This window comes from Manis pentadactyla, chromosome 1 (genome assembly GCF_030020395.1).
Source record: "Manis pentadactyla isolate mManPen7 chromosome 1, mManPen7.hap1, whole genome shotgun sequence".
Lineage (NCBI taxonomy): Eukaryota > Metazoa > Chordata > Mammalia > Pholidota > Manidae > Manis > Manis pentadactyla.
This window is the reverse complement of record NC_080019.1, coordinates 83,423,705-83,437,720: the sequence shown is the minus strand read 5'-3', so window position 1 is coordinate 83,437,720 and position 14,016 is coordinate 83,423,705. Positions and strand designations below refer to the sequence as shown.

Sequence of the window (14,016 nt, the reverse complement as noted above, 5' to 3'; positions counted from 1 at the left end):
CCATCTAGATCAGGGTCTCTAAACCCCAGAACTACTCACAGTTTAGGCCAGATAATCCTTGGGTGGAGGGGCACCTGTTCAGAGTACTGGAGAATGTTAGTGACATCCCTGGTTTCTACCTACTAGATGCCAGTAGTGCACACACGCGCACACACACACACACACACACACACACATAAAGACACACATTATCCCAAAATGTCTTCAGACAGTGCCAATGCCCAGGGGCAGGGCAGGGGGGGGGTCAGCTCCAAATGATAACCATTGCTCTGTATTGAAGTCTTTGGGGCCCAGGCCCACACCCAGTGCTCCTAGCACTTGCTTATCCTTTCATTCACAAAAATATTTTGAGTCCTAAGTATGAACCAGGTTCTGCGCTTGAAGCCAGGGACATAGTAGGAATGAAAGTCTTAGGCCCTGCCCTCATGAAGCTACAACTTGCTAAGTGCCTACAAGGTCCTCAGTAATACTGGCTGAATGACTGAATTTGTTTGGCATATATATATAGTGTTTCCCTAGAAACATGGAAAGTGAAAAAACCCAGGGGCTAAAATGTTTCCTCTTTTCTGAGGGCCATAGCATTTGGTAACTAAAGGGATCCATCTACACAGAATGCCCTAGAAATAGGCAACTGGTGTAACGTGTATTTGTATGTTCAAGAGAGCTACCCACTTGGTTTTCAACCAAGAAAACAAAAGCTAGATAGGATCTAACCACAAATGCCAGTGTTAGAGTTATGCACACTAGAGACCAGGGATTAGGCTAGGAACCTCCCAGCAAAAAAATCCCACAAAGACAAGAGTACCTGAGCTTCCAGGGTATTCTCCCCTCTGCCGAGGAGACACCACACAAGATTCTGACAAACTGAGAAGATGAAACTGTGAGCTGGACAGCCCAGCTCTCACAGAGGCACTTGGTGCCCTAAAATGCAGAGTAATTGTCAATACGAGGGCAACATGAGGGGCCTTACCAGAAGCCAAGGCTGTGTACAGAGGGAAGGCCAGTTAAGGTGAAAGAACAAATCAGGGCATATAAGTGCTTGGCCCAAATTTGCCTTAACAAGTCACTTGAACCTCCCTGGGACTCAATTTCCTTTTGTACTGAATAAGAAAGTTAGAACCCATCTTTAGGTTCCCTTCTAGCTCTGAACATACCTGTTTCCCAAAAAATGGCCCAGACCCACAGAATCTCCCTCTCCAAACAAGACACAACAAGGCTCTCTCCCTCCCTTTCCACCAAAACTCTTTCTACCAGAAATGGAAATAAATAAAGGGGCTGTTTCCACTTCCTCTCAGCTTCTAATAGGCACTGGGCAGAATTTACTGCCTAATGAGCAAGATGCGGGTGCTCTTTGTCACTTGCTGTATACTCATTAAGACAGAGAGGTGGAGAGTTCTGGGAATGTGCATTCTCATGAAAAAAGGGCTCATGCTGTGATGATTTGAGGGTGCTGAAATATAAATCAGAAGTACCATGACACCATTAGAATGCTTCTGGCTACAAGAAATCAACGAGTCCAACAGTGGTATAAACCATGTGATTATCTGTTGCGTACTTAACAAGAAGTCCAGGCAGAGGTGGTCCCAAGGTCAGTTCAATAGCTTAACACCTTTATAAACCTATTTAAATCACCTCCTATGTTGGCTTTTCATCCATAAGCTTGCTGCCTCATGGGCACAAGACAGGTACCCTAGCCCCAACTATCATAGCCTCTTACCACTTTTCCAAAGATGGGAAACTAAAGTGCCACCAGGGTATTAAGAGAGGGCATCCTCCCCCTGTGCCTGTACTACTTTGAACAAGGAAAAAATCCTGCACCATTAAGTCCGGTAAATTTTCGTTAAATCTCTTTAGCCAACATTAAATCATGTGGTCACTCCAAGCTGCAAGAGAGGCTAGGAAAGTGAGAATCGGAGTCTTTAAAAAAATTTCTCTGGTGGGCAGCAGGTAAGGGAACCTGGGGTAAAAATGGCGGCAGAGTAGCCCACAAAGCACACAAACGACTACACCCAGCGGTGGGCTGGTAATTACTTAACAACCAGCTTCCAACAAATAGATGAACCATACTTGGTAGGATTTGCCAGTTTCCTTGGTGTAAATATTCCCATTATGCCAGATTTCAGGCTACCAACATGACAGTAACCAACTCACAAAATTCCTAAAATCTTCCACAGCCAGCTGATACAGGCGTGTCCAGCACACCGCTGCCTGCCTCACACTAGGCAGCGATTTAAGTCTACGCTGCTCCCTCATAATGAAAACGCTCCAGCCGGGTATTGGTGCCTCCTGCTCATAGGTGAGGAAAACAACGCAGCAGCCCAAATGTCACAGCCCATGTGGCAGGTCTGGCAGGCGCACAAAGCAGCCCTCACCTGGACCTCACCACACTGCTGGCAGCATCAGATGTGCCAGGCTCTCTGCTAACACTGCCAGACCCCTCTGCAGCAGCTAAAGGGGCGCCAGCTTACTTTGGAAACAAAACAACAGCAAAGACCCATTCCCATAAACCAAATCAAAGTCACCAAATAATTATCCTTGAAGTTTTTCCTCCCATGACAATACTGCAGCACATTATTGTTATACCTTAGAATACAAACAGTACAAAAAAAATAAAACGACCACCATCCTTGATCCCATCCTTGAGATATAACAATTATTTGCATGTAGATTATGTAGACATGTATATTTTTTTAGTAGAAATCATGCTTTTTATAACATATTGACATTTTTCTTTATTATGTTATTTTCTAGAGAGGATAGTACAATGAACATCCCTATTGCTGTCCCCCAACTTCAGAAAGTATCTAAAGACAATTAAAAGTCCAAGTGTCTCCATGTTCCTCTCAGGGAAGAATGCGTAGGAGGCAGACACCTCCCTCTACACTTTCCTTGGATTTCTCCCTTCACATGGCTGTCCCCACTCAAGAACCCAAGGTCAGATTTTCTCCAGGCCACGCCAACCAGCTCCTTTCACCACTGCTCAGAGAACAAAGCTAAATAACCTTTAATCATGTCCACTCTTCCTATGGATCCCTCCAGCTCCTCTAATTTCTGCCTACTCTGTCAGAAGCCCCACTAAAGGAGTTCAGAACTTCAGCAAAGCAGAACTTCAGAAGAAATACACCACAATTCTTGGGAGTTTCCAAATTCCACTTACTCCATTCCTCTACTTTGGCTTTGTTTTCCCCCATATGTGCACACAACCACAGGAGGCACTGCTAACTGGTTCAACTAACATCCCAGGACTCTGCTCATTGTCATCCCTTCCTATCTAGCACTCACCCAAAGCAGTTAGCTTTCCAGACCTCACTTTCTGGTCCTACAGCTTCCTAAAGGATCACATTCCATCGCCACAGGTACTAGCCTAAGTAAAATACCCCACCAGCTAAACGCCTGTGGCTGCACCCCAAATTAACAGCTTTACATGAATGAGTCTCCAAAGAGCACAAGCTCACAGTCAAACATAAAACTCTGCAGTCTGACAAATTCAAAGAACATCCTCCTGGGACAAAGCAAGACCTGCTCCCAGGCACCCCAGGTTAGCCAAGTACACACATTAGGGAACTATGGCTATTTCAGGACCAAGGCATGGTATTCTACTCTGCTGTGACCATGTACAGAAAAGAAGCGTGTGCTGGGAACCGTGGTTATTAGCATCCAACTTCAGAGAGGAAAGTAGCTAAACTCACTGGCACTATTTTGAACCAAAAGGCACTACTATTTCAAGTAGTGTATTTGTTTTTTGATTCTAATACATTCAACAGTGGAAAGAAGGTAGGAATAGGGGGGAGTCTAGTTTACAATACTCTGTACAGATAAAGACACAAACTAAAGCAATTGTTCTCAAACTTGACTGTGTTTAGGAATCCCCTAGAAAGCTTGTTTAAAATGTAAATTCCTCAACTTCCTTCCCAAAAATTGACTCAGCAGGTCTGGGGTGGAGGGGGACACATGTGCATTTTTAACAAACATCTTTGAGGATTCTGCAGCAGGTGGTGGCAGTCCTGAGAACCAACAGCCACCTGGGTTCCTCCTCTACCACAGAGTTTGGATGGAAACACTTCAGTGAGCAGCAGGAAGCAGGGCCTCTGACCCAGTGCTTCCCAAACTGATTCTGGCCTAAGAGTCTCATGAGGCAAGAGTTAAACAAGCAGTTGTCCCTTCCAGAACTCTGGTGTTCAGGGAGGTCTACGATGGGGCCCTGGAGTCAGCCAATTTATTTCAGGGGGAAGCTTTCTCTCTAACCATCTCTGTCTTTTGGTCCCCCAGGCAACTGGTCAATTTGTCCTCTCTTCCCAGGCAACTTTATCAACAACTTCCCTCTGAAAGATTATAAAGAGACAGATTTTCAACTCCCCTCTTCCTACCTCCCCAGCTGTCTCTAAAATAAGCATTTAATGTGTTTTAAGAGTTTTAGATGTTAACAACAACAAAAACTAACAGGCTCTACCAAAATAAAACAAGCATTGGGACAGTTAAATGTTATAAATACAATTGCTCATTATGAGTTCCTCCTGCATTTTATTCATTTAAGAACTATTTACTGAGCACCTAGTCTAATCTTAAGCACTAGGCAGTTCACAACTAGGGACACCTTGGACAAGCCCCTGCTATGGAAGGAAGACCATGGAGAGAAGAATCAACCAATAATGGAATTTCAGACAGTGACAAGCACTACAAAACATAGTAACACAAGATAATGACCTGGCATAAATGAGGGAAGCTGGGTTAACAAGAGAGGCCTCCCTGTGAGTCTAAGAACCAAAAGACAGAAAACATGACTGCAGAGGCAGCAAGGACAGGAACCTAGACACAAAAGAGCTGGGCTTGTTGGAATGAGGGAGATGTGGCCAGTGGTCAGACCACAGAGCCAGGAGGGGGATGAGGATGTCAGGAGGTGGTGACTCAAGGCCCAGAGGCCAGATCCCAGCTGCTAGGGTCTTGTGGGTATTACTTGAAGTGCAGTGGGAACCCCTGGGATCATTTAACAAGGGAGAAGTTATACCTGTACTGAGTGCCATAATAGGTAGGGAAAGTTAATCATGATGCTTGTCCCATGTCCCTGCCCTACCTCACCATCTGTGTACCAGGCATGGTTCAAATCTCATTTTATCTTCCCAAGAACCCCATGAAATAGGAACAAATATGAACTCCATCCCATAGGTAATATCTGAGTTAAACAGGCAGTAAGTGATGAAGCCAGAACTCAAAGCCAGGCAGTCTGCCTACACGCAGTGGTTGTGGAGGTGAGCAAACGCCAGACTGATAGGGCCCCAGAGGCCTAGGTAAGGAGTTTGTGTTTTATTCCAAGTGTAATGGAAAGCCTTTGGAGGACGAATAAGACTTCCTGGCTCATTCCCTTAGACCTGAGCTAAGACAGAGCAGAGTTTCTGGGAAAAGTGCACCAAATCCTGGTTGAGGGAGCTGCTGAACCAACTGCTGCGACTTCTGCAGGACACAGACGTCTGATCTGCCCTACCTACGCCAGGCACGACTCCAGCCCCTGCAGAACAGGACACCTTCTCTTCAGGTCAGGGTCCTCAACAAGGGGCCTGAACCAGCAACATTAGATCACCTGGAATCTGTTTTAGGAATGCAAATTAAGGGGCCCTATCTTAGACCTACTGAATCTGAAAAACCCAGCCATCTGTTTTTAACAAGTCCTACAGGTGATTCAGATGTGTCAAGTTTGAGAACGGCTTGCAGACACCACCCTGATCCAATATGGAACCCTACACCCGCCCCTCCCTGCTGGCGGGCCTCTGTGGCTCCTGATGCCTGGAAATCTCACTATGGCCCCAGCCTATTTTTCTAACTAATTTCATTTCCTGAAATATTTACTATTCCAACTGTTTAGGCCTCTTCCCCAGGTAAAACTCCTCTTCCTTCCTACTTGTAGAGTTTAATTTAGCTTTCATCCTTGTAGCCTCCAAGGTAAATGTCAACGATGATTTCTGCCTTAACCTAGCCTTTCCCTAACACCCTTCAGTTACCAGATCTCCTCTTATTCATTCCTTCCCACTTTCATTCATACACTGCAACAAGTATTCAAGCTCACACATCCCAGGGGTTAACTGCAGTAGGTGCCAGGCACTTCAATGATGCCCAAAACAGCTCTCCCATTCTTGTCCCCAGGACACTGACCCTTTAGTGGGGCATGGCAACATGCAAATCAATACATAATTACAAATGATACATTAGGCCTCTGAAGAGGTCATTGGGCTGAGGCCTGAATAATGAAGGGGAGGCCTGACAGTACTTTATAACAGCAAATAGTTGGATGTTGAATCCATGCCAGACTCTAGTCTAGGTGCTTTACATGTATTATCCATTTAATCTTTCAACAGCCGGATGGAATAGGTGGTATTCTCCTCCTCTCTTTAAGAAGGGAGACTGAGGCACAGGGAGAATAGTAAGTATGTAAACAGCAGAGCTAGGATCCAAACCCAAGCAGACTGGCTCCAGAGTCTGCCACCCAACCACAGGCTAAGGTGAGAAGAGAAAGGGAGAACAGTAGGGAGGGGGTAAGCAGAAAGGTATCCAGATAGACAAATCAGCATGTGCCAAGAGCCCTTGAGCAGGAAAAAGTCAGCCTGAAATAGAAAAGCAATCAAGCATATTGCTGAAACTGAGGTGCAGTGGATGGGTTGGGAATATATTTGGGAATTGGACTGGACATCTATCTTCACAAATGTGTTATGGGGTATAAGGGAGAAGGAGAACTCAAGGATGTCTCCCACTTTTCTAATTCCCTGCTTTCAAGGTTTGAGGACAGTCTGTGTTTCCAGAGGGCAAAGTATTATAATATATAATAAAGTCCTGTGGAATGCTGGTGCACAGAAAGCTCTCCAATGAATATAACTAATCAATCAAGCAGGTCAAGCTTCCAATCCTCCCACCACCACTACCACCATCACCACTTTTACTGGCCATACTTGTCTGCATGCTATCTACATTCACAGGTTCCAATCTATCCCCTGGGAGCTCCTTTCCAAAATACTATTAGCACAGGCTAACAACAATAAGAGTTACCACCACAGTAATAAGAATAGCTTCTACCAGGAGGAAGGTTTTTCTCACACAAATGTAATGCATTTCAAACCAAGGATTCTCAAATATATCTGAAAAGCACTATTATACTAACTTACAAATGAGAAGTTGTACAACTTGCCCAAGACCATACAATTGCAAAGAGGTTGAGCCAGAATCCAAATCCAGGTCTGCTCAATTGGAAGCCTACACTTCCTCCATTAAATCAGCATTTCCCATAATGTGGAACACACATCTTCATAGAATACAACAATGATTTTCAGATGCAAAGATGAACTTTTTAAAGTTTTAATAATTATAGTTTGAATACATATAACCACATATGTGTATAAAATATTAAGTAAAAAGAAAAAATACATATGATTTACTATAAATTTTACATTACATATATACATTTATGCAATATATATATTACATCAAATCCATGACTCCATGTGTATTCCTGCCTAGGAAACATTTAGTTTCTTAAAAGTCAACTTAAAGAAAACATTAGAATAAAAGTATAGGTAATCAGGGATAGGGCTGAAATCTTGAGGCAATACATAAATAACTGAGGCTTGTGAAACACTGCTAACCACACCACCACCCAAGAACAGACAAGCACCTGTTCCATACTGTATTCAAATTTGGCTACAGTCACACATAACTCTGACTCTCTGCTCCAGAGAGATGAAATCTTGGCTGCCTTGGGGGAAAGGGAGTAACATGAGAACAACACTATTTAGCATAAATCGTCCTTAATACAGTATTGGTCTTGACATAAAAACTGGTTTGGTGGTCCAGCTCCTCTGCCTATTCACCACACATCTGGATTAAGTCAGGGAAGCTTTCCCTGGCCTGTTTCACTTTGTCAAAAGGAAGTTATACAAAGTAGGCACTTCCAGTTTTAGAATCCCATAAAATGTTAAGACCCTAAGAAGCAAAAATATTATTTTCCAGAATTGAAAAGGCCCCAATCCCAAATTACAAATGACCTAAGAAATAAATGAGAAATAAGACTGCTTGGCACCCACACCCCAGACCACCATCCCTTAACTGGACAGATGCTATCAGCTACGCTCTCTCTGGAAAGATGTGGCAAGACATTAATTACAAGATAATAAACATCAGCCAATCCATGTCCTTGTCCCCACCAAAACTTTAAGAATTTCTGGCCCCTCATTTTTAAGTGATTAACTTTCTTTACATGTGGTCCTTGGTGTCTGTTACTTCCAGGATTAAGTTCTGGGGAGTTCCAGGTAAAGAAATGGGTGGGGAAGAAATCTGCAAAATTTCATCACATTATCCTCATGGTAAGCCCCTGGTGAGAACCACCTGTAAAAGCTTCCCAGCTCCATCCTAAATTACTCCGTAGATGCTCACACATGTTTAAAGGGCTAAACCTCTAAAGAGAATTGTCACTCCTTAATTTCCAAAAGCATTCTTCCTCTATTCCTGCAACAGATACAATTATCAAAAGGAAAGTCTTAAGGCCCCCTCCTTGCCCTCTTTAAAAAGCCCTTCCTGTGATGTCAGTAGGCCTGTAAACTTTTTAATAGAGGGTTTATTAGATTCCAGGAAAGCAGTTCTGAAATGTGCTCACTTCATGTTTAGCTAAAGAAAACAGAGGATGGGTGGGCTGCATCTGGCAAACTCAGAAGGCACAGCCGGGTAGCAGGTGATCAAAATAAATAAATAAATAAAATGCAAGTCCCTGGGCAAACTGTGTAGCCACGCGTGATGATTATAACTGGAAAGTTGTTACATAATTACTTGTTAACTACTGACAAACACATACATGGCTACAAAATACCATGGTTACTCTAGCCATTGAAAGCCAGCGTACCTAGTCCAAGAGTCAAGGTTTCTCCAATTAATTCCATTCAAAGAATTAAACAATCCCGGGACCTATTCCCTTCCAAGGTAACGCGACTGCTTTTACACATACAAAACAGCCTCCAGCAATTAAGCCAAGCGCCTCTAGGGACGAAAATCAGGTTTCCCCTTAATACTGATTTTTGTAAGGGAGATGGGAGGCAGAAAGAAGTACGTTCATAGAGCTAAATATTTATCGCCTCGATAAAAACGACTTCACTCCAAACTGGAAAATTTGAAAAGAGAAGTACCCCCACCCCCCACCTCCGCTCAGTTGGCCCACAACACAAGACCTGTGTCGGATGTATGGCATTCCAACATTTTTCAAAAAGTTTACAAGGATTTACCGAAGCGGCAGGAAGAAAAATAAAGCAGGCAGAAGTGGGTGAAATCGAGCAGCAGCATTTCGGCAAGGAAGAACCCAGTGAAGCTCCCGGCGGTGCCGCGCAGGGCCCGGTAACCGGGAAGCGACCCGGAACCCGGAGAGCGACCGCCCAGTGGAGCGAGGGACTGACAGCCGCTCGGTCTCCGCCGCCGAGGGTCCCCCAGCCTCCCAGCCCGATCCCCGCCGCCAGTCCCCCTTCCCGACCCTTCCCCCGCAGCGCCGGCGATGCCAGCTGGGCCAACTTGGCCCCGGGTCAGCGCTGCGGAGCGCGGCCCCGGTTGCCGGGGAGGCCGCCGGCGCCCTTACCTCTTTCTGCTTGGGGTCCTGCGGATAGACGTCGGGCGGCCCGAGCCGGGGGCGTTTCAGCGGTCTCTGTTCATAGCTGAGAAGCCCGAAGGCGGCCATGATCTCTCATGTTAACCGGTGAAATGAATGAGAGTTGGAGCTGGAGCAGCCGCCTCTGAGCACCAGGGAGCAGCACTTTGCAGACAGACTCCCTCTCTCCCCCTCCTCGCTCGCTCGCTGTGGCGCTGCAGGCAGGAATAAAGGCTGGATGCTGCCGCTGACCGGCACGCAGACACGCACTGATGGGGGCAGCCCTCGGCGGGCCCCCGCCCGAGCTGGAGCCCCGGGACGCACCGCTCCAGTTGCGGCGGCGGAAAGGCTGGAGGTCCTCCTGGGTCCTCCGCGGCGCCTGTCTCCAGTCCCCCCCACCCTGTCCCCAGGGGGAGGAGCAGCTGATGGGAACGTGTGACTTTTTTCACCAATGGACCCAAACCCACCCTAGCCGGGCTCAGGGTGGGAGCGGGGGAGGGGCAAGGGGGGGTAAAAAAACTTTTCTTGGGAGCCGAGGCGGGTGACTCAAGTGCTCGCCCAAGGCGAGGGTGGCCCTCCAGCCCAAAGAGACTGCGGAGCGGCCCGCCCCCGCCCCTCCTCCTCCGCAGGGATCCCTCCCGGCTGCCACGCGCCCCGCAGACCCCGCCACCCGGGCGCGGACCTGGCAGGGGCGCGGGGAGAGGCCTGGAGAGGGTGGGGGAGGCAGGGATGCGGGCGGCGGGGAAGCGGCTGGTGCCTCTTAGACGCCCGCCGGGCTCCGGTGGCGCATCTGCGGCTTGGGTCCCCTCAGCGGCTCCCGGCAGGCGCCGAGGAGCGCTGCTGGCGGTCGCCGCGGCTGGAGGGGGCCGTGCTCACTGTGGCGCGGGGCCGACTTAACCCTTTGCTGCCCCTCTAGGGGCTGGGGAAGGCGGGGGTGAGTACGGCGGGCTGTGAGCGCCGAGGGGGGCGGCCGGCCAGCGGGCGTCTCGGACCCCTCCAGCCCGCCGCCCGCGGCCCGGCCGCAGGTCCTCCTCCCCGCTCCCCGCCCCAACAGTTTACCTGTTGGTCCCCCGCTAGTGGGCAGCGGCCGGCGGCGGCGGCACTCCGGCGGCCGTAGCCTCCAGGATTCGGGTTGGGATGGGGTGTTGGGTTTGATTTTATTTGTAAGGTATCAGTCTAGTCCCAGCGAACCCTGGGGACGCCGCGAAGTTTGCCACTGTCTGGGGGCGGCGGGAGACGCCGGCTCGCCGCCGCGGGCGTTCTCGCCCCCACGGCCCCAGAGCGCTAGCTTCCGACTTGGCGGACGGCGGCGCGGCGGCCGCACTGAGCATGCCCAGCTCGGCGGCCGGACCGCGGAGGAGTTGGCTGCGAGCGCGCTCCGATCCGCCTCTCCGGGTTTTCGCAGCCGCAGAGCGCGCAGCCCGCGGGCCCCGGCGCCGGGACTGAGCCTAGGGTGAATGTGGGCGAGGGAGGGGGCGCCCCCAGAACCCCCTCTGCGCGGCGGGCTGCGCAGTCCGCCTCGATCTCGCCTAAGGTCGCTGTCCCTGTGGCCTGGGCCGGAAACCTCACCTGCGTCGGTTGTGTGGAGGGAGGGAGGTGATCCTGCAGGGATGACCTGGGTCATCCAACCCGCCCGCGCTCCCCGCTAGCTCCGGGGCGTGGGCACCAAGATGCTGGGCCACCTGCCGCAAGCATTGCCAGACCGGAGCGGCGGGGGCGGGCTCGGCCGGTCCCGAGGGACCCCGCGGGAGGCGCGCCCGGGAGGATGCGCCGGCACTTGGCCAAGAATGATGGCTGCCATTTATGGAGCCCACGCTTCGTGCCAGGATCTTGACATTAAAGGTCTCCGATCCTTAATTTAAAAAACAAATAAATAAGCTTACGAGGTTTTACTGTACTCCTTTTATAGGTAGAGAAATAGAGTCAGTTCAGGGAGGCCCAATGACTTGCTCAGAGCCACCAAGCTACCTCTACCTGATCTCAAGTTTCTGATCTATTCTCCACAATTTGGGATTGTTAGAACCGGTTCCTAAACTGCCTTTGCCTGATTGTGTCACGTTCCCAACACCTTAAGGAATTCCTCCGACTCCCCGTTCCATTTTCTGTAAGATGGTGTAAGCAGAATCTGACCCAAAGCCCTTGTACAGCACCTGGCACAAAATGCTCAGGAGATGTTGAACAAGTCTGAATAGCTACTTACCTCTGCGGGCTTTCATCAAACGGGGAAAGAAGAAAACGGAATCAGACGCTGGCAGTGCAGCAGGGGCTACTTCCTCCCTCCTGACCCTGACCCGTAAGCGCTTCCCAGCGCAGCCTAAAGGCTAAGTGAGGCCTGCAGGTGTTGGCTTCTTTACTCCAACTGAGCAAGTATACATTTTAGTGAACAGTTACCTTCAAACAGGAGACATTTCCTGGCCAACACCTGCCCCCTGCCCCCAAGGACTTCTCTGTCACTAACACTGAGGGAGTAATTTCAAAGCTGAACTTGTCTTTGCAATAGAGGTATCTATCAAATCTAGCTTCCTCGCTTGGGAGATAGGACACTTACCTAACTTTATTAGGAAAGTTATCAAACATACCAAAAAGCAGAAGAAATGGTATAATGAACCCCCAAGTCACATCTCCCAACTGTGATAATTATCAAAGTTTTGCCATTCTTGTTTCATTTCCCCCACCCCCAACACACTTGCTGCAACTTGGGCACACAGCATAGGACCAGGAACATGGTGGGCACTCAAAAAGATGTTGACTGGTTGGATGGATGGTGAGTGGGTGACTGGGTAGGCATGTGGATGGACAGATGGCTGGTGGAACTTTGGGGATACCTTGTGCCGATACTCTGATGGGAGGTGTCACCTAAACTCTTCCCTTGGAATACCTGGGCAAGACCTTCCAACTGGCTTCCACAGAGGAAAAATATTTGAAGCACTCAAAATATTACCTAACCATTAAGATTTTATTTTAAAATCAGCATGTGTTAGTGATGTGTCCCTAGTGCTTGGTAAAATAGGAGAGGAATAGCTCTGTCCCTGCTGGTCTTCCTTCTTAACTTCCTCTTTTATCTTAAAACAGTCTGAAATGGATTATTTGGCTCTCTCAACATTAAAAAAAAAAAAAAGCTTTAACAGGCTTAGCTTCCTCAAGAGTCATTCTTTCACTATGTGAACTTCCCCTGGGCATTTGGCTCCCTCATCCTGGCATTTGCACTCTTCACAGTCCACCCCCACCTACCAATCCAACATTTTCTCCCTAGTCCCTCACCCCAGGTAGCTCTCACTCCATCTCCAAATATGGAATTCTCAGGCTCTGCTTTCCCACAGCCACTTCAGGACAGTCCTTAAGAGTCTGACCCCTGTATTAAGCCCAACACAAACTCTTGAGGTAGGAGATGATTCTTCAATTATCTAAGTGCCTTTGGCACTTAATTTTCATTTTCAACACCTCATTATTTATTGGCATGCATTCAAATATGGCACACAGAATAATCTTGTTCCCTCATCCCCACCTTACCACTCCAGAGGTCATTTTTAAGCTGACTCAGGCCATTTAACACGGTGGGCTTAAGATGGAAGGCACTGTGTTCTAGCTGTGCTTGGATGTCCCATCTCAGTACTGGCTGAAACAGCAGATAGGCACAAATTCTTAATGAATAATTTGAGTCTCATTTGCTACTACTTCTATAAGGGGCATCTTATCTTTATCTGGCTAATGACCATCTGCAGGCCTGGTAACAGTTTGCATAGAACAGGAATTATTCTGAAAACCAAAGAATCCCCAGAGAGGTCCCAGACTAGACCTCAGTCTAGCACAAAAAGATGAGTTAAAGTACCTGAGGAAGTTTTGTACAGCTGGTGAGGGAAAAGGATTGAAATATAGCTGGAGAAAGAGGAATTACAAACTATTTTAAGCACATGGGGCTATACCCTCTAAGTATAATGCTGTATCTCTAGAGTGGCTTATGTGAGTTCACAAGTGTTTAAAAGTAGACACTTTCTTGGGTCACATCCAGGGCTCCTCAAAGATCCCTCTGCATCAGGAACTTCCCTCACTGCTATATTCCCTCTGCAAACCCTGGTTTTCATAATTCTGCAAGGAGTCCCTCATAGTTGGGACTGCTTTTGTGTCCTTAGGCAAAGTCCCTTTAAGACAGCTCTTGGCTGGCTTTCTCTCTCTACTTTTGGTCTGCAGGAAATACACAGATGTTCTTTGCCTGCACATACTCTAGTGTGGGCATTTTCTCACCAGCCTTCTCTCCTTGCCACCACTGATGTGTTCTGCAAGCCACAGTTCTTCACTTGAATGTTTTCCAGTCTGATTCAGAGACCAGTTACTCAGGTCATGCAAACTGCAGCAGACAAATGTCAAGTACCCAGACCAGTGGTCTCCTCAAAGCTCTTTTCATGAGGCTTGAG

At 48.0% G+C, this 14,016-nt stretch overlaps 1 protein-coding gene across 1 annotated transcript in view; it reads right to left on the bottom strand.

Moving 5' to 3' along the window:
* MED12L (mediator complex subunit 12L) overlaps positions 1-9,734 on the bottom strand; it is a 326,362-nt gene extending 316,628 nt beyond the window's left edge. Inside the window, 1 exon segment of the mRNA XM_057499138.1 lies at positions 9,596-9,734. Coding sequence (XP_057355121.1) covers positions 9,596-9,694 — 99 coding nt within the window. The 5' untranslated portion in view covers positions 9,695-9,734.
* Between the last annotated feature and the right edge of the window lie 4,282 nt (positions 9,735-14,016).